This window comes from Orycteropus afer, unplaced genomic scaffold (assembly GCF_000298275.1).
Source record: "Orycteropus afer afer isolate SDZICR_OR568_19922 unplaced genomic scaffold, OryAfe1.0 scaffold00079, whole genome shotgun sequence".
NCBI classification, from domain to species: Eukaryota; Metazoa; Chordata; class Mammalia; order Tubulidentata; family Orycteropodidae; genus Orycteropus; species Orycteropus afer.
Genome location: NW_006921666.1, coordinates 8,339,167 through 8,354,791, shown reverse-complemented (window position 1 = coordinate 8,354,791; position 15,625 = coordinate 8,339,167). Strand labels below are relative to the sequence as shown.

The 15,625-nt window shown below is 40.6% G+C and overlaps 1 protein-coding gene across 1 annotated transcript in view; it reads left to right on the top strand.

Annotated features, from left to right (window-relative positions):
- The first annotated feature begins 684 nt into the window (after nt 1-684).
- Nucleotides 685-15,625, top strand: part of BBOF1 (basal body orientation factor 1) — a 96,866-nt gene continuing 81,925 nt past the window's right edge. The window contains exons 1-3 of the mRNA XM_007941422.1: nt 685-734; nt 5,428-5,656; nt 12,530-12,595. Of these exons, the coding sequence (XP_007939613.1) occupies nt 685-734; nt 5,428-5,656; nt 12,530-12,595 (345 nt within the window). The remainder of the gene's footprint in view (nt 735-5,427; nt 5,657-12,529; nt 12,596-15,625) is intronic.

Sequence of the window (15,625 nt, the reverse complement as noted above, 5' to 3'; positions counted from 1 at the left end):
CTTATAAAATCAGCAAGAGTTGGAAGCAAGGGAAGGAAAAAGAAAACCAAGAATCGGGGGAGTACCCGCCGAGAGCTGCTGAGGCAGAGCAAAGGCAGTGCGGTCAAGCTGGCTGCCGCGCGGAGGGAATTACGGGACGCTTTTATCACAGACGCGAAACGCTGCAAAACCGATGGGGTGCTGGGGCTCCAACAACCGCAGCAGGGTGAGCAGACGGTCTGGAGCCAAGCGTCCCTGAGGTGAGGGAGCCCTGACTGTCCCGACGCCCGATACGCCCTGTCTGCAGGAAACCGCATTGCTGTCGCCACTGCCAGGGACGGTCGGCTCCTGCCTCTCGGCCCGACCGTCCTCGGCCCGTCGGGCCGCCAGCTCAGCCCCGGCCTGGGGCAGCTTCAGGGCGCCTCAGCCGCTCTCTCTCTCTTTCTCACTCACCGCACTCGCGCCGCCCCGGCGCGGCCGCCCGCCGCCCTCGGCGCGATCTCGGCCCTCGCCCCCATCCCCTCCCCCTGAGGAGTCTGAGCAGCGCGGCGTAGTCGGAGCCACGTCACGGGCGCGTGCGTCCTCCCCTCGCTGACAACCGCTCAGGCAGGAACAAAACCCCCTTGGCGTTCTGGTTTCCTTAGAGACCGAGGCGGGCCTAGGCGTAGGCGGAGCGGGTACAGTGGAGCCCCTGGAGGAGCCAAAATGCCCTCGAAGGGGAAAAAAAGAAAAGGCAAGGGAAAAAGCAAAGACAAGTAAGCACAAGACGCCATGGGGGACTCTTTTACTAGGCCCATCCTCCAGGAACTCGCACCGAGGGCCAAGCGGAACGCGGCAGGGCGTCGGGAGGCGGGGGCTGGCTAACTGATGCCTTTATGCCGGCCCTTTTGGGCCCGCCTCTAACTCACCCAGTCTTTGAGGAGGACGGTTCCCATTGTTCAGAAATTCCCCAAATAACCTGCCAAATCGTTTTGCTGTCAGCTGGAACAGTCGAGTGAGAGATTTGGGGCCTTGAGGTAGTTTAGACACAGCCCTGTGTGTAATGCACTAAGGGTGGAAGCAAATAAGGACGGAATGAAATAATAGAGCCTAGCTCTGGTAGCATAGTGGCTAAGACACTTGACTGCTAACCAGAAGGCTGGCGGTTCAAACCCACCAGCCACTCCTCGGAAGGAAGATGGGGCAATCTACTTCCGTAGTGATACTGCCTCGGAAACCCAAGGAGGGGTCACTATGAGTCGCGTCCGACTGGATGGCAAACAACAACAACAACAGTGCTAGTTGGAGCTCTGGCAGCATAGTGGCTAAAGCACTTGACTGCTAACCAGAAGGCTGGCGGTTCAAACCCACCAGCCACTGCTCGGAAGGAAGGTTGGGCAATCCTACTTCCGTAGTGATACTGCCTGGGAAACCCAAGGAGGGGTCGCTATGAGTCGGGGCCGACTCGACGGCACATAACAACAACAACAACAGTGGAGGATGGCTCAAGCATAGCAAGACCCGGGCAGTGTTTAGTTCTGTTGTATGTAGGGTCGGTATGAGTCAGAGCCAACTCAACGGCACCTAACAACAAAAGTAGGGGAACAGAGATCTGGGAGTGAGGAGGGTGGGCTAATTCTGACACTACAAGTGAAGATCAGGATAACAGTTCTTGGGATATTGGAGGTTCTCTAGACCGGCACTGTCCAGTAGAGTAGGCAGCGCCGTCGTCGGTGGCTGTTAATTAAAATTAAAAATATAGTTCCTCAGTTGTACCGACTTTCTTTGAAGTGACTAGTGGCGACTGTGTTAGGCAGTGCAGATATAAAACATTTCTAACATCACAGAACATTCTATTGGACGGCACTCCTCTAGACCTGTAGTTCTCAATTGGGCGATTTTAGCCCCCAGGGGATATTTGGCAATGAAGTAACAGAGTGCCTAAGGCATTTGACTGCTAACCAGAAGGCTGGAGGTTCAAACCCACCAGCCACTCCTTGGAAGGGCAATTGGGCAATCTACTTGAGTAGTGGTACCTCCTTGAAAACGCAAGGAGTCATCGCTATGAGTTGGATTAAACTCAACCGCAGTGGGTTTGGTTTTTTTGGTTTTTGGAGGCATTTTTAGTTACCGTGTCTGGAGGTGTGTGCTACTGGCATCTAGTGTATAGAGACCAAGGATGCTGTTAAACATCCTAAAATGCACAGAGACCCTCCCCCAAAGAATTATCTGGCTTAGAATGTCAGTAGTGCCAGGGTTGAGAAACTTTGCCCTAGACTATAAGCTTTTTCAGAATAGGCATTAAACTTTATTCACGGTGTCTCCAGAACCTTGAAAAGAGTCCAGAATATAGCAGGTGCTTATTGTTTGAAGAATAAACAGAGTGTCTTGTGTCTATACCTCAACTTGGATCTTTTCTTTCCTCCACAGAGACTGTGGTCTGGGTTCATTAGCTCTTGTCCTACCTAGCCTGAAAGATCTCTGCCATGAGTTTGAGATGATCTTGAACATCTAAAGGACCTCTGGGTAGTTGAAGTAGTTCCTTGAGCTTTTTCAGGGATCCGTATTAGTTCAAGGAGAGACCTAAAGGATTTGCCCAAATTGGGTAATTGTTCAGGTTTCCCAAAACTGATCAGAAGAACCCTTGAAGTGAGGGTTTAGCACCAATCCCTAGCTGGCTTGGAATTGAGTATGCTAGGTTGCCACTGGGAGCTCTGGTAGCGTAGTGCCTAAGGCACTTGACTGCTAACCAGAAGTCTGGCGGTTCAAACCCACCAGCCACTCCTCGGAAGGAAGATGGGGCAATCTACTTCCGTAGTGATACTGCCTTGGAAACCCAAGGAGGGGTCTCTATGAGTCTGGTCTGACTGGACGGCACATAACAACAACAACAACAACAGGTTGCCACTAGCCCTGTTGGATGACCCTAGTGGTTCCTAAATTCAGTGGAGTTATACCTGGAGTTCAGCAGCACCATATATGAGACCACAGGAAATCCCCACAACTTGTAATTCTTATAATTTGTTTAAAAGAGTAAAATAAAAAACCAAATTCACTGCCATCAAGTCGAGTCTGACTCATAGCCACCCCCACTGGATTGCCAAAGCTGTAAATCTTTACAGAAGTAGATCACCCCATCTTCCTTCTGCAGAACAGCTGGTGGGCTTGAACCACTGACCTTCTGGAAACATGGAATCCCAAAGGAGAAATTTTAAAAAATCCCTGTAATCCTGTCATCCAGAGATAACCACTATTATCATTTTGGGGTACTTACTTTTCTTTATAAAATGATAGCATACCATATATATTTTCTTACAGCTTTTCCCCCAGTGTATTGATAAAAGTATTCTTCTACAGTAAGATTTTTCACATAACTGCGTTGTTGTTGTTGTTATGTGCCGTTGAGTCAGACCCAACTCATAGCGACCCCTCCTTGGGTTTCTGAGGCAGTATCATTACGGAAGTAGATTGCCCAACCTTTTTCCCGAAGAGTGGCTGGTGGGTTTAAACCGCCAGCCTTCTGGTTTGCTGTCAAGTGCCTTAGGCACTACGCTACCAGAGCTCCCAACTGCATAGTTAGTCCAGCACTTTTTAAAAGTGCCAAGTTTATCTCATTCCTGGAGCTCACTAGCATATGTTTTCTATTTTTGGCCATTTGTCTTCTACAGACTGAGGAACACAGAGGTAACAGAACTCTTATTCATCAGATTTTCCATGGCCCATAGTTTGAGAAGCCCTGTTTTGTCTAAGGAGCTCCAGTGGTGCTGTGGTTAAGGCATTGTGCTGCTAACCAAAAGGTTGGTGGTTTGGACCCACCAGCTAAATGCAATGCAACACACTGCCATGGAGTCGGATCTGACTCATAGTGACCCTTCCTTGGGTTTCCGAAGCAGTATCACTATGGAAGTAGATTGCCCAACCTTCCGAGGAGTGGCTTGTGGGTTTGAACCACCAGCCTTCTGGTTGGCAGTCCAATGCTTTAGGCACTACACCACCAGAACCCACCAGCTGCTCTGTGGGAAAAGGATGAGGCAGTCTACTTCCGTAAAGATTTACAGACTTGGAAACCCTGTGGGGATTGCTATGAGTCAGATTTGACTCATTGGGTCAGATGAGTGGGTTTGGATTAGTTTTTTTTTTTGGCTTTCTGTCTACAGGCAGTATTAGTGGTCCTGCTATTAAGGGTATCTGATTTATTGCATCAGCTACTCTGAGCAGCTTAGTCCTGATACCATTAGGGAGCAGTTGGATGATTGTAGCAAGGCAGTCCATCACTAGTGCCTAAGTCTTGCTGGAAAGCGAGGTCACAGCTATGACAGGCTTGGAGGTATGGGGGTGTGGTTGGCCTTAATTTGAAGGAAACAAGGTGAGAATGCAACTAGAAAGAAATTGAAAAAGAACCAATTGAGTGGACAGGTTGACAATATAGAAAGGTATACATATGTGTGAGAATATTTAGATTTCAAACACAGAAGTCTTTAAAATATTTATTATCTGGAGATCTGGTGGTGTAGTGCCTAAAGCATTTGACTGCTAACCAGAAGGCTGGTAATTCAAACCTACCAGGCACTTCTCAGATAGATTAGACAATCTACTTCCATAGAGATAATGCCTCGGAAACCCAAGGGTCGCTATGAGTCAAATTGACTAGATAGCAATGAGGTCTTTTTTAAAAAAAACATATATAAGGAATGCTTATTCAATAAATCCTTATTCTGAAATATCTCCATTTTTATCTATTTAATATTTGAATCCATCCTTACACACATATACACGACTATGGTATGTTTTTCAACCATCCTTAAAGCTTTGTGCCTTGTGGTACCAGCCCGCAAAGTATTTAATATGCGTTCCTTAGTGACTTGATTTCTTGTCTAAGGCTTAGCCAAAATACCACCACCCCAAACAAATAAAAAATAAAAGTGGTGGGTGGGAGATTACAGAAATAGGGACTTTCAGTTACACTATGAATGTATCCTCATGCAGAAAAGGCGTAGAAGGTAATGGAGGTGGTGGAGAGAACCAAGGTCTAGGAATAAGTAGGAATAGAAAAAACAGTTCAAATATGGGAGAATCAAAGAAGTAAATGAAAAGATGTGAAAGTTCTGTGAAATGAATTTGATTTACCATTCCTTCTTTGTTTTGTAGTCCTTTGGGGTTATGCTCCAAAACCCCTCTCCCAGGAAGAGGCATTTACTTAACTCCTTTATGTGCATACAAGTAAATATGTTATATATGTGTCTGTATATATATATGTGTGTGTGTGTGTTTTATATATATATGTGTTTTTTTTTTTAAATACACATAGCAGAACTTACATCAATTCATATATATGTATTTCTTAGTAACTCATTCATTCAACAATATTTGCCAGGTAATGTGTACTACAATGCCAAACAAAACAGAGAGATGTAATACTACTGTAATAAAGAAATAGTTATGTACTGTGAATGTCCTTTTCCCATGTAGGAAGGCAATAAAACCAGATGAATTTGTGATGGACAGAGCCAAGGCCAATGCCTCCCTTTGGGAGGCCAGGTTGGAAGTCACAGAACTGTCCAGGATTGAGTATCGTGATACTTCCCAGAGATTGGCAAAATGCAATGAGGACTTAAAGAAGCAGCAGTATAAAATGGAGAGAGACACAATGTCTGTATTAAACTACCTGAAGAAACAGGATCAGGAGAAAGATAATATGGTATGTGGGTAGAGAGCCTCCTGCATCTCAGTAACTACCTCTGTGGTTATACTGGTATATTTCAAATCTTTGAAATCTCATCATAGAGTTAAGACATTTCAGTTGACTTTAACTTTCCCTAAGTGGAATGCTGTTTCAGAATGGCTTTACTGATACTGGCTCTATCTTATTTTCAGTGTTTGACTCATGTTTTCTTGTCTGAAACAGAGATTGCTGAACAAAAGGAACATTATGATCCACTTTATTTTAAGGGCAAAACCATGGTCTATGACCTATATATTATATGTTATTGATAAATACTCTGTTTTAGTGATTTGTAAAGCACTTCATTGTTAACCCATGATCATATTATGAACCCAGTAAGTTGACTTTCTTTTTTTGGCTAGTTGAATCTTAAATTTATTGTATTACATTTAAGTGTTAAGAATAAAGTTATCTGGGAAACCCAAGGAGGCAAAAGGGGAGAGTACTGACACATTGCAGGGATTGCAACCAGTGTCACAACAATGTATGTATGAGTTATTGATTGGAAAACTAATTTTCAGTGTGAACTTTCACCTAAAGCTCAATAAAGTATTAAAAAAATAAAGAGAAAAAGAAGTTATCATTTTAGATCTGAATGAAAAAGGGAAAGGAACTAAGAGTTCCAGGCATTGTGCTAGGTGATTTACCTCTGCTATTTCATTTAATTTTTTTAGTAACCTAACGTAGCTACGGTATTGTTACCATTTTTTTTATCATGATGAAAATATGCATAACAAAAGATAAACCAACTCAAGAATTTCTACATGTACAATTCAGTGATTCTGAATACATTCTGTGAGTTATACAAACAAATCATTCCACCACCATTAACATAAACTCAGTGCCCCCTAAGCAAAGGCTCCTCCTTCTGCCCTCTCTTCCATCCACTAATAGACTTTGGTTTCTACATACTTGCTTATTTCAATACATGAGATCACACAGTATTTGTCCTTTTGTGACTGACATTTCTCTCAGGATGATGTTTTCAAGGTTGTTGTCCTCATTTTATAGATAACAAAACTGACTCTCAGAAAGGATAGGTAATTTGCATAAAGTCACAGTTAGTGGGTAGTAAAGTGGCACTCAAGTGTAACTCTTCAATTCTTCTCTTTCCAATCTGCCTCTGGAGGCCTGTGGAGACCCAGAGAAATTTCTCCCATTCTGAGAATGGTGTGTATCCTTCCTATGTATCTTTTCCTACTTTAAAGTATGTATCCATAAACAATACACACTATAGTCTTGTTTTGAAATTTATATAGATGAAGACAGACCAGGAAGCTGGCCAGGGGTGGCAGGATGTGGTTCAGAGCAGCCTGAGGGAGGAGGCAGACCAGGAAGTGGGGCAGGCGGCGACTCAGAGCAGCTGAGGGAGACAAAAAAGTGAGCAGAGCGGTTTGGAACAACAACAAAGGAAGACAAACTTGTCAGTTTGTCCTACTGTGGTGGTCTGCATGTTGCTGTGAGGCTGAAGGCTATGCCACTGGTGTTTCAAATGCCAGCAGGGTTACTATGGTGGACAGGTTTTCAGCAGAACTTCCAGACTAAGACAGACTCAGAAGAAGGAAGAGGCCATCCACTTCGCAAAGAATTGGCCAGTGAAAACCTTATGAATAGCAGTGAAACACTGTCTGATATATTACTGGAAAACTTTTTTAATAGCTGTGCAGCATTGTCCAATACAGTGCCAGATGAGCCCCTTAGGTCAGAGGGCACTCAAGACATAACTAGGGAAGAGCTGCCTCCTCAAGGTAGAGCCAACCTTAATGAAGTGGATAGAGTAAAGCTTTTGGCACTTCCATTTGCTGATGTGGCACATCTCAAAATGAGAAGAAATAGCTGCAAACATTCATTAATAATTGGAACATGGAATCTATGAAGTATGAATCTAGGAAAATTGGAAGTTGTCAAAAATGAAATGGAACACATAAAGATCGATATCCTAGGCATCAGTGTGCTGAAATGGACTGGTTTTAGCCATTCTGAATCAGACAACTGTATGATCTACTATGCTGGGAATGACAAATTGAAGAAGAATGGCATGAGTTTCATCATCACAAAGAATGTTTCCAGATCTATCTTGAAGTATAATGCTGTCAGTGATAGGATAATATCCATACACACTACAAGGAAGACCAGTTAATACTACTATTATTCAAAATTATACACCAACCACCAAAGACAAAGATGAGGAAATTGAAGATTTTTACCAACTTCTGCAGTCTGAAATTGACTGAACATGCAATCAAGAGGTATTGATTGTCACTGGTGATTGGAATGCAAAAGTTGGTAACAAAGAAGAGACACTGGTAGTTGGAAAATATGGCCTTGGTGATAGAAATAACATTGGAGATCACATGCTAGAATTTTGCAAGACCAACAACTTATTCATTGAAAATACCTTTCTTCAACAACACAAATGGCTATACACATGTACTTCACCAGATGGAGTATACAGGAATCAGATTGACTACATCTGTGGCAAGAGGCAACGGAGAAGCTCAATATCTTCAGCCAAACAAGGCCAGGAGTTGATTGTGGAACAGACCATCAACTGCTTATGTTGTTGTTATGTGCCATCAAGTAGGACCCGACTCATAACGACCCCTCCTTGGGTTTCGAGACAGTATCACTACGGAAGTAGATTGCCCAACCTATCTTCTGAGGAGTGGCTGGTGGGTTTGAACTGTCAGCCTTCTGGTTAGCATTTAAGTGCCTTAGCCACTATGCTACCAGAGCTCCCTATGCAAGTTTATGTGCTTATATGCAAGTTCAAATAGAAGCTGAAGACAATTAAAACAAGTCCACTCACTTGGCTATGCAAAGAGATTTGGAAGACAGCTACCTGGCCAACTGATTGGAAGAGATCCATATTTATACCTATTCCAAAGAATGGTGATCCCACGGATTGTGGAAACTATTGGACAATATTATAAATATCACATCCAAGTAAAATCTTACTGAAGATAATTCAAAAATGGTTGCAGCAGTATATTGACAGAGAACTTCCAGAAATGCAAGCTGGATTCAGAAGAGGACATGGAATGAGGGATACTGTTACTGATGTCAGATGGATCCTGGCTGAAAGGAATGGATATCAGAAAGATGTTTACTTGTGTTTTACTGACTATGCAAAATCATTTGATTGCGTGGATCATAACAAATTATGGGTAACATTGAGAAGAATGGGAATTCCAGAACACTTAATTGTACTCACAAGGAACCTGTACATAGACCAGGAGGCTGTAGTTTGAACAGAACAATGGGATACTGCATGGTTTAAAATCAGGAAGGGAGTGCATCAAGGTTGTATCCTTTCACCATACTCATTCAATCTGTATGCTGAGCAAATAATCCGAGAAGCTGGACTATATGAAGAAGAACGTGGCATCGGGATTGGAGGAAGACTCATTTACAACCTATGATATGCAGATGGCACAGCTTTACTTGCTGAAAGTGCAGATGACTTGAAGCACTTACTGATGAAAATTAAAGACTACAGTCTGCAGTATGGATTACGCCTCAATGTAAAGAAAACAAAAATATTCACAACTGGACCAATAAGCAGCATCACGATGAATGCAGAAAAGATTGAAGTTGTCAGAGACGTCATATTACTTCCTTCTACAATCAACACCAATCAAAGAAGCAATCAAGACATCACAGAGGACTTATTGCATTGGGCATGTCTGCTGCAAAAGACCTCTTTTGAGTGCTGAAGAATAAAGATGTCTCCTTGAAGACTAAAGTGCAGCTAACCCAAGTCATAGTATTTTCAATCACCTCATATGTATGTGAGAGCCAGACAATTAATAAGGAAGACTGAAGAAGGGTTGATGCTTTTGTATTGTGGTATTTGGGAAGAATACTGACAGTACCATGGACTGCTAAAAGAACTAACAAATCTGTCCTGGAATAAGTGCAGCTGGAATGCTCCTTGGAAGTGAGATTGGCCAGACTTTGTCTCATCTACTTTGGCCATGTTGTCAGAAGGACTATTCCTTGGAGAAGGGCATCATGCTTGGTAAAGTGGAGGGTCGACGAAAAAGGGGAAGGCCTTCAACCAAGTGGATTGACACAGTGGCTGCAGCAATGGGCTCAGATATAGCAAGGATACCGAGGCTGGCACAGGACCAGGCAGTGTTTCATTCTCTGGTGCATAGGGTTGCTATGAGTCGGAGGTGACTCAACAGCACATAACAAAACTAACGATATAGATAGTGTCATATTGTACGTATCTTTTACAAATTGCTTTTTTAATTAACATTATATTTCTGTGATATATTCACAAAAATCACATGATGATTTGGTTCATTAAAAAAAATTATAATGAAAAAAGTGATAACAAACATCTTTTTTATTTTTAGCTGCTTTTATTGCATCAAATAAAGTTTATTTTTTAATTTCTTCCTGTACAGTTCAGTGACACTGATTGCATTTTTTTAAGTTGAACAACCAAATCAGTCTACCACCATCAATATAAACTCACTATAAACTGAAGTTTATTTATCCTTACTCCCCTGTGGGCCATTTAAAATCCAAAAAAACCAAACTTACCGCCATTGAGTTGATTCTGACTCATAGCAACCTCAATTGAGTTTCCAAGGTTGTAAATCTTTATGGAAGCAGACTGCCTCATCTTTCTTCTGCAGATCATCTGGTGGGTCATTCAGACTCCATTTGTTCATTAATATAGACAGACCTTCAGGGAACATTCTTGAGTATGTCTACTTTACAGGTGTGAGAGCTGTCCAGAGTAGACATCTAGAGGTGAAATTGCTGTTATGAGATATGCATAGCTTCAACTTCATTAGGTTTTAAATTGAATCCAAAGAGGTTATGCCTATTTATACTATCACAGTGATGTAGTAGGGTTCACATTTTTGTCACCACTTAATATTATTATACTTACTAGTTTGAGGCAACTTATGGTTGTAGTTGGGAGCTCTGGTAGCATAATGCCTAAGGCACTGGACTGCTAACCAGAAGGCTGGCGGTTCAAACCTACCAGCCACTCCTCGGAAAGAAGGTTGGGCAATCTACTTCCATAGTGATACTGCCTCAGAAACCCAAGGAGGGGTCGCTATGAGTCAGGTCCGATTCGACGGCACATAACAACAACAACAACATAGTTGTAATTGTTGTCTCATTTTTAAAATTTGTATTTCCTGATTACTGGTGGCTTCAGCATATTTTATATGTTCCTCCACCCATTTTTATTGTTTATTCATGTGTTTGCTTCACTACATGTATGAACAAATATTGAAGTAATGATTTCTGCATAAGAATGACATGCAAATTCATGAATCATTACATATATTTTTTCAAATTTTTCAGTAAGCAACCTTTTCAGTAAGACCTCTTTTCACTACCCTGTTTAAAATTTAAACCACTCCCATGTCAGCACTCTTTAATCTTGCTTATTTTCTCTGTAACACTCTTTATCTACTGTCATACTATATGCATTTTATTTCATATTTGTTTATTGTCTCTTTTGTAGTGAAAACTCACCAGAGTCAAGAATTCTGTGCCTTTTTTCCTTCAGTAATATATCCCTGCATAGTGCGTACTCATTTCTTTTTTTTTAATCATGAATGAATGAATTGCTTGTGAGTGAATGCACTGATGCTTGAAAAAAGTTAACAGGAATCAAAACTAAGTTTTAGATGGTATTGAATTAAATTAGAGAAATAAAACAACTGAACAGTTGTGTAAATTTTATTTTTTTAGATAAAGTATTATTTTTTTTAAATTGTGATTTGGGTGAAATTTACAGAGCAAATTGGTTTTCCATTTAACAATTCATACACATTTTGTTATGTGACATTCATTGCAATCCCCACAATGTAACAGCACACTTCCCACTTCCTCCCTGTGGAAGTAATTTCCCTTCATCTTTCTTTCCTATCCCTTCCTACCTTCTTGGCTTTATCCCTGGGCCAATGCTGCTCTTTTGATCTCATATGGTTGATTTTTCTAATGAGTGTGTGTCTCCCTGGTATGTTGTTTACTTTTCAGTCCTGTCTATTGTTTGGCTTTAAGTTGAACCTTAAGGGTAAGTGCATTTCCAGCCTTGAATGATGTATAAGGGCCATAGTTAAAGTATACATTTTTGTGCATACTTATTTTTTACCTCTTTTTTTCAGACAGTTACCCATTTTGTAAATTACTCTTTCAGTAGTTGTTGTTGTGTGCCATTGAGTCAATTCTAACTCATGGTGACCCTAATGGGCAGAGTAAAACTGCCCCATAGGTTTTCCTAGACTGTAATCTTATGGCAAAAGACCATTTTGCTGTACATATGACTCGATGGCACCTACCAACAATCTTTATGGGAGCAGGTCACCAGGTCTTTTCTCCCGCAGAGCTCCTGTGTGTCCGAATGGCCAACCTTTCGGTTAGCAGCTAAGTGCTTAACCATTGTGCCACCAGGGCTGCTTCTTTGAATAGTAGGCATTACTTGTTCTTAAGTAAGATTTTAGGCCAGTTATATAAATTATTTTCAAAATTTATGAGATAGAAGCCTTGTGGCCTGCATATTTTTTTTATTTACATCAACTAAATGGTATTGATCTGTATTTATTAGTGTCATTTGTATTTCCTAACTCTCATCTGCCTTTCTTTAAAAAAAGTTATTCAGGTAATTCTGATGATAACTACATTTTAGAAACTGGCAATCACAGGTTAAGGGCATGGGGAAGTTCCTGTCCCCTCTTTTCTTCCCACCTCACCTCACTCCATCTCTCCAACCCTGGTGGTTTGAATACCATGTGAAAACTAGGTTACTTGATAAGAGGTAGGATACAGAGCAATTACTTTACCTTCCTGACTCTCTATTTCCATCTTCTACAGATTGAAAAACTGAAACAGCAATTGATTGAAACACAGGAAAAAGCCCAAGAGGAGAAGGAGAAATTGGTGAGTTCATCAAGAAAAGAAAAGACTAATTAAACTAGAAGATCATGATCTACCAGTATATTTCAAATTTTTATGTGATCTGAATAGTTCAATACTCAGTTCAAAAATCAATAGCAAAACAATGTCATATTAGCAATATTAGAAGTCTAAAGAAAACAAGGAAAAAAACAACAAGGCTTCTAAGATACATCTTTTGACTTGGTATAGGTTCTGTCTATTATCATATTATCTTTATGATACTGTACAATAAGAATTGGCATTCAGAATAATGATTCTGGGTTATTGCTAAGTACTATTCAAGGGATAACAAACAACAACAACACAACGCACTGCCGTCGAGTTGGATCTGACTCATATTAGCCCCTCCTTGGGTTTCTGAGGCAGTATAACTACAGAAGCAGATTGCCCAACCTTCCTTCTGAGGAGTGGCTGGTAGGTTTGAACCACCACCCTTCTGGTTAGCAGTCAAATGCCTTAGGTGCTATGCCACCAGCACTCCTATTCAAGGGATACCATTTACTTTATATTAAAAAATATTAGCAATGCCTTCTGGCAGTTCAAAGCCACCAGCCACTCCTTGGAAGGAAGGTTGGGCAGTCTACTTCCGTAGTGATACCGCCTCAGAAACCCAAGGAGAGGTCGCTATGAGTCGGGTCCAACTCCACGACACATAACAACAACAACACAAGTAATGCCAGGATGGTGTATAAGTGCATTGTATTTTATTTTTAAAGTATACAATTACAGTGACTTAGTATAATCCCACAGTTGTACAACTATCACCATAATCAATTTTAGAACATCTTCATTACCCTTAAAAGAAACTCCATGTCCCTTAGCTGACATCTCTTAATCTCTCCTGACCCCGAGCCCTACATTATCATAAATCTACTTTCTGTATCTCTATATATTTGCCAATTGTGGACATTTCAGATAAATGGAATCATACAACATGTACTCTTTGTGACTGCTTTCTGTCATTTAGTGTAATGTTTTCAAGGTTCATACTTCTTGTAGCAGCATCAGTATTTCATTTATTTTTATTTGCTAAATAATATTCCATTGCATGAATAATACCGCATTTAATTTATCCATTCCTCACTTGATGAACATCTTCTATTTTCATACAGTTGTCATTCTGATATGTGTAAATAAATAATTTTTAAAATGCATTTTAGAGGGAAAGTGTCAGTAGAGTTGAAATAGAAGTTTCTCATAACTCTTCATTGGTGCCCTGTGCCCCTCATGAGCAGCCATCTCCCATCTGTCAGTGGAGTCTTCCGTGCTTTTATGATGCTGAATAGGTTTTTACCCCAGCTTCCAGACTAAGATGAACTAGAAAGAATGATGTGCTGCTCTACTTCTGAAAATCAGCAGGTAAAACCCTATAGATCACAGTGGTCCCAACAGTAATTAATCATGAAGATGGCACAGAACCAGGCAACGTTTTGTTCCATTGTGCATGGGGTCATCATGAGTCAGTGTGACGATGAGTCAAGGCAACTCCACAGCAGCTAACAATAACAACATAATATGATTAGGCCTGGCCTTTGGCAAATTACAAAGCTATTCTTCTTATCTTTCAGCTTATACAACTTGCCACTATCTATCACTGGGGAAAAAATTCTGTAAAAGTAATTCTCAGTAGAGATATTGGTAATCTATAAGTTATGTATTAGTTAGGGTGAGTACTTTGAATCTAAGCAACAGACCTAGCTAAATTAAGAGACAAGAAATTTATTGAAAGGAAATGAGCTCACAGACTCAATAGGAAGACTGGAGAGTCAGGCTTGGAAACATAGAAAACAAGTATCTCTGGAGGTACAGGAAGCAGAAATCTTTCTTGGCAGGAATCAATCAACTTAGGAAGGTGCTGATGAAAATGAATGAATTCTGTTGTCAGTCATCTTGTGATTTTGTTCATGACTAAAATTTCAGTAAGGGAGCATCCATCTTGCCTAGCTTGAGTCACATGCCCATCCCTTATATAGGGGAGGAGAGAACATCCCATCAGCTAGTAAAAATATATCAGACAATATCCAGTGTGGAAGGTGTCATTCTCCAAAAGGAGATTGAGATGCTATGAGAAAAGGGAATGGATGGTAGGAGGCTACCTCAAGTACTGTTTTCTTTCAAGATGGTAGAATTTTGGCCCTGACATTATAATTTGTTATGAAATAAAACAAGCTTTCTTTGACTCTCACAGTGCTGACTTCATTAGTCAACTATTCCCTTTCACTAGCCTCTAGTTCCTCAGGTCTGCTTCAAGTCCCCAAATTACTAGTCCCATGAAATAGAAATATTTATCCTAAGGAAATAATCAGAAATGCAGATGAAGGTTTATATTCCAGATGTTCATTATAATGTTAAATATTAGGGAAATGAATAATTAAGGAATATCAAATCACTAAGATTTCTTGTTAGCCATTAAAATGTTTTAAAATAATTTTTAATGACATAGGGAAATGTTTACTATAAAAATGTTAGATAAAATGCAGGAAATGTTTTCCTTTTGTCTACAAGGTTTGAATTAGGTTATTTTAAAAGCAGCACATGAAGTTGTTGGAAAATATGTTAACACATCACAAACACTTATGGTCAGGGAAGTAACATATAATTTTGTTACATACAATTTTGTTACTTTGGAGAAACAGCCAGAAGTAGCATACAGCAGAAAGAGATTTTTCTTTTTAGGGTGAACTGCAGTGTCACCAGAGATGAAAGATACTCACAATTCCACAAAATTCCTGGGAAACAAACCATCTCTCCTCCATAGGGCTTTTTTCCAGAAATCATTTGGAAACAGCCATTGTATTTTAGTAAATAAAAGATGTATTTTTCTTTCAAAAAAAAAGGTTAAAAGGACTGGTGTTGGCCATTTTGAATTAGACAATCATATGGTCTACTATTCTGGGATGACAAATGAATAGAAATGACATCACATTCATCATTAAAAAGAACTTTTCAAGATCTATCTTGAAGTACAGGGCTGTTGTTGTTGTTGTTGTTGTTGTTATGTGCCGTCGAGTC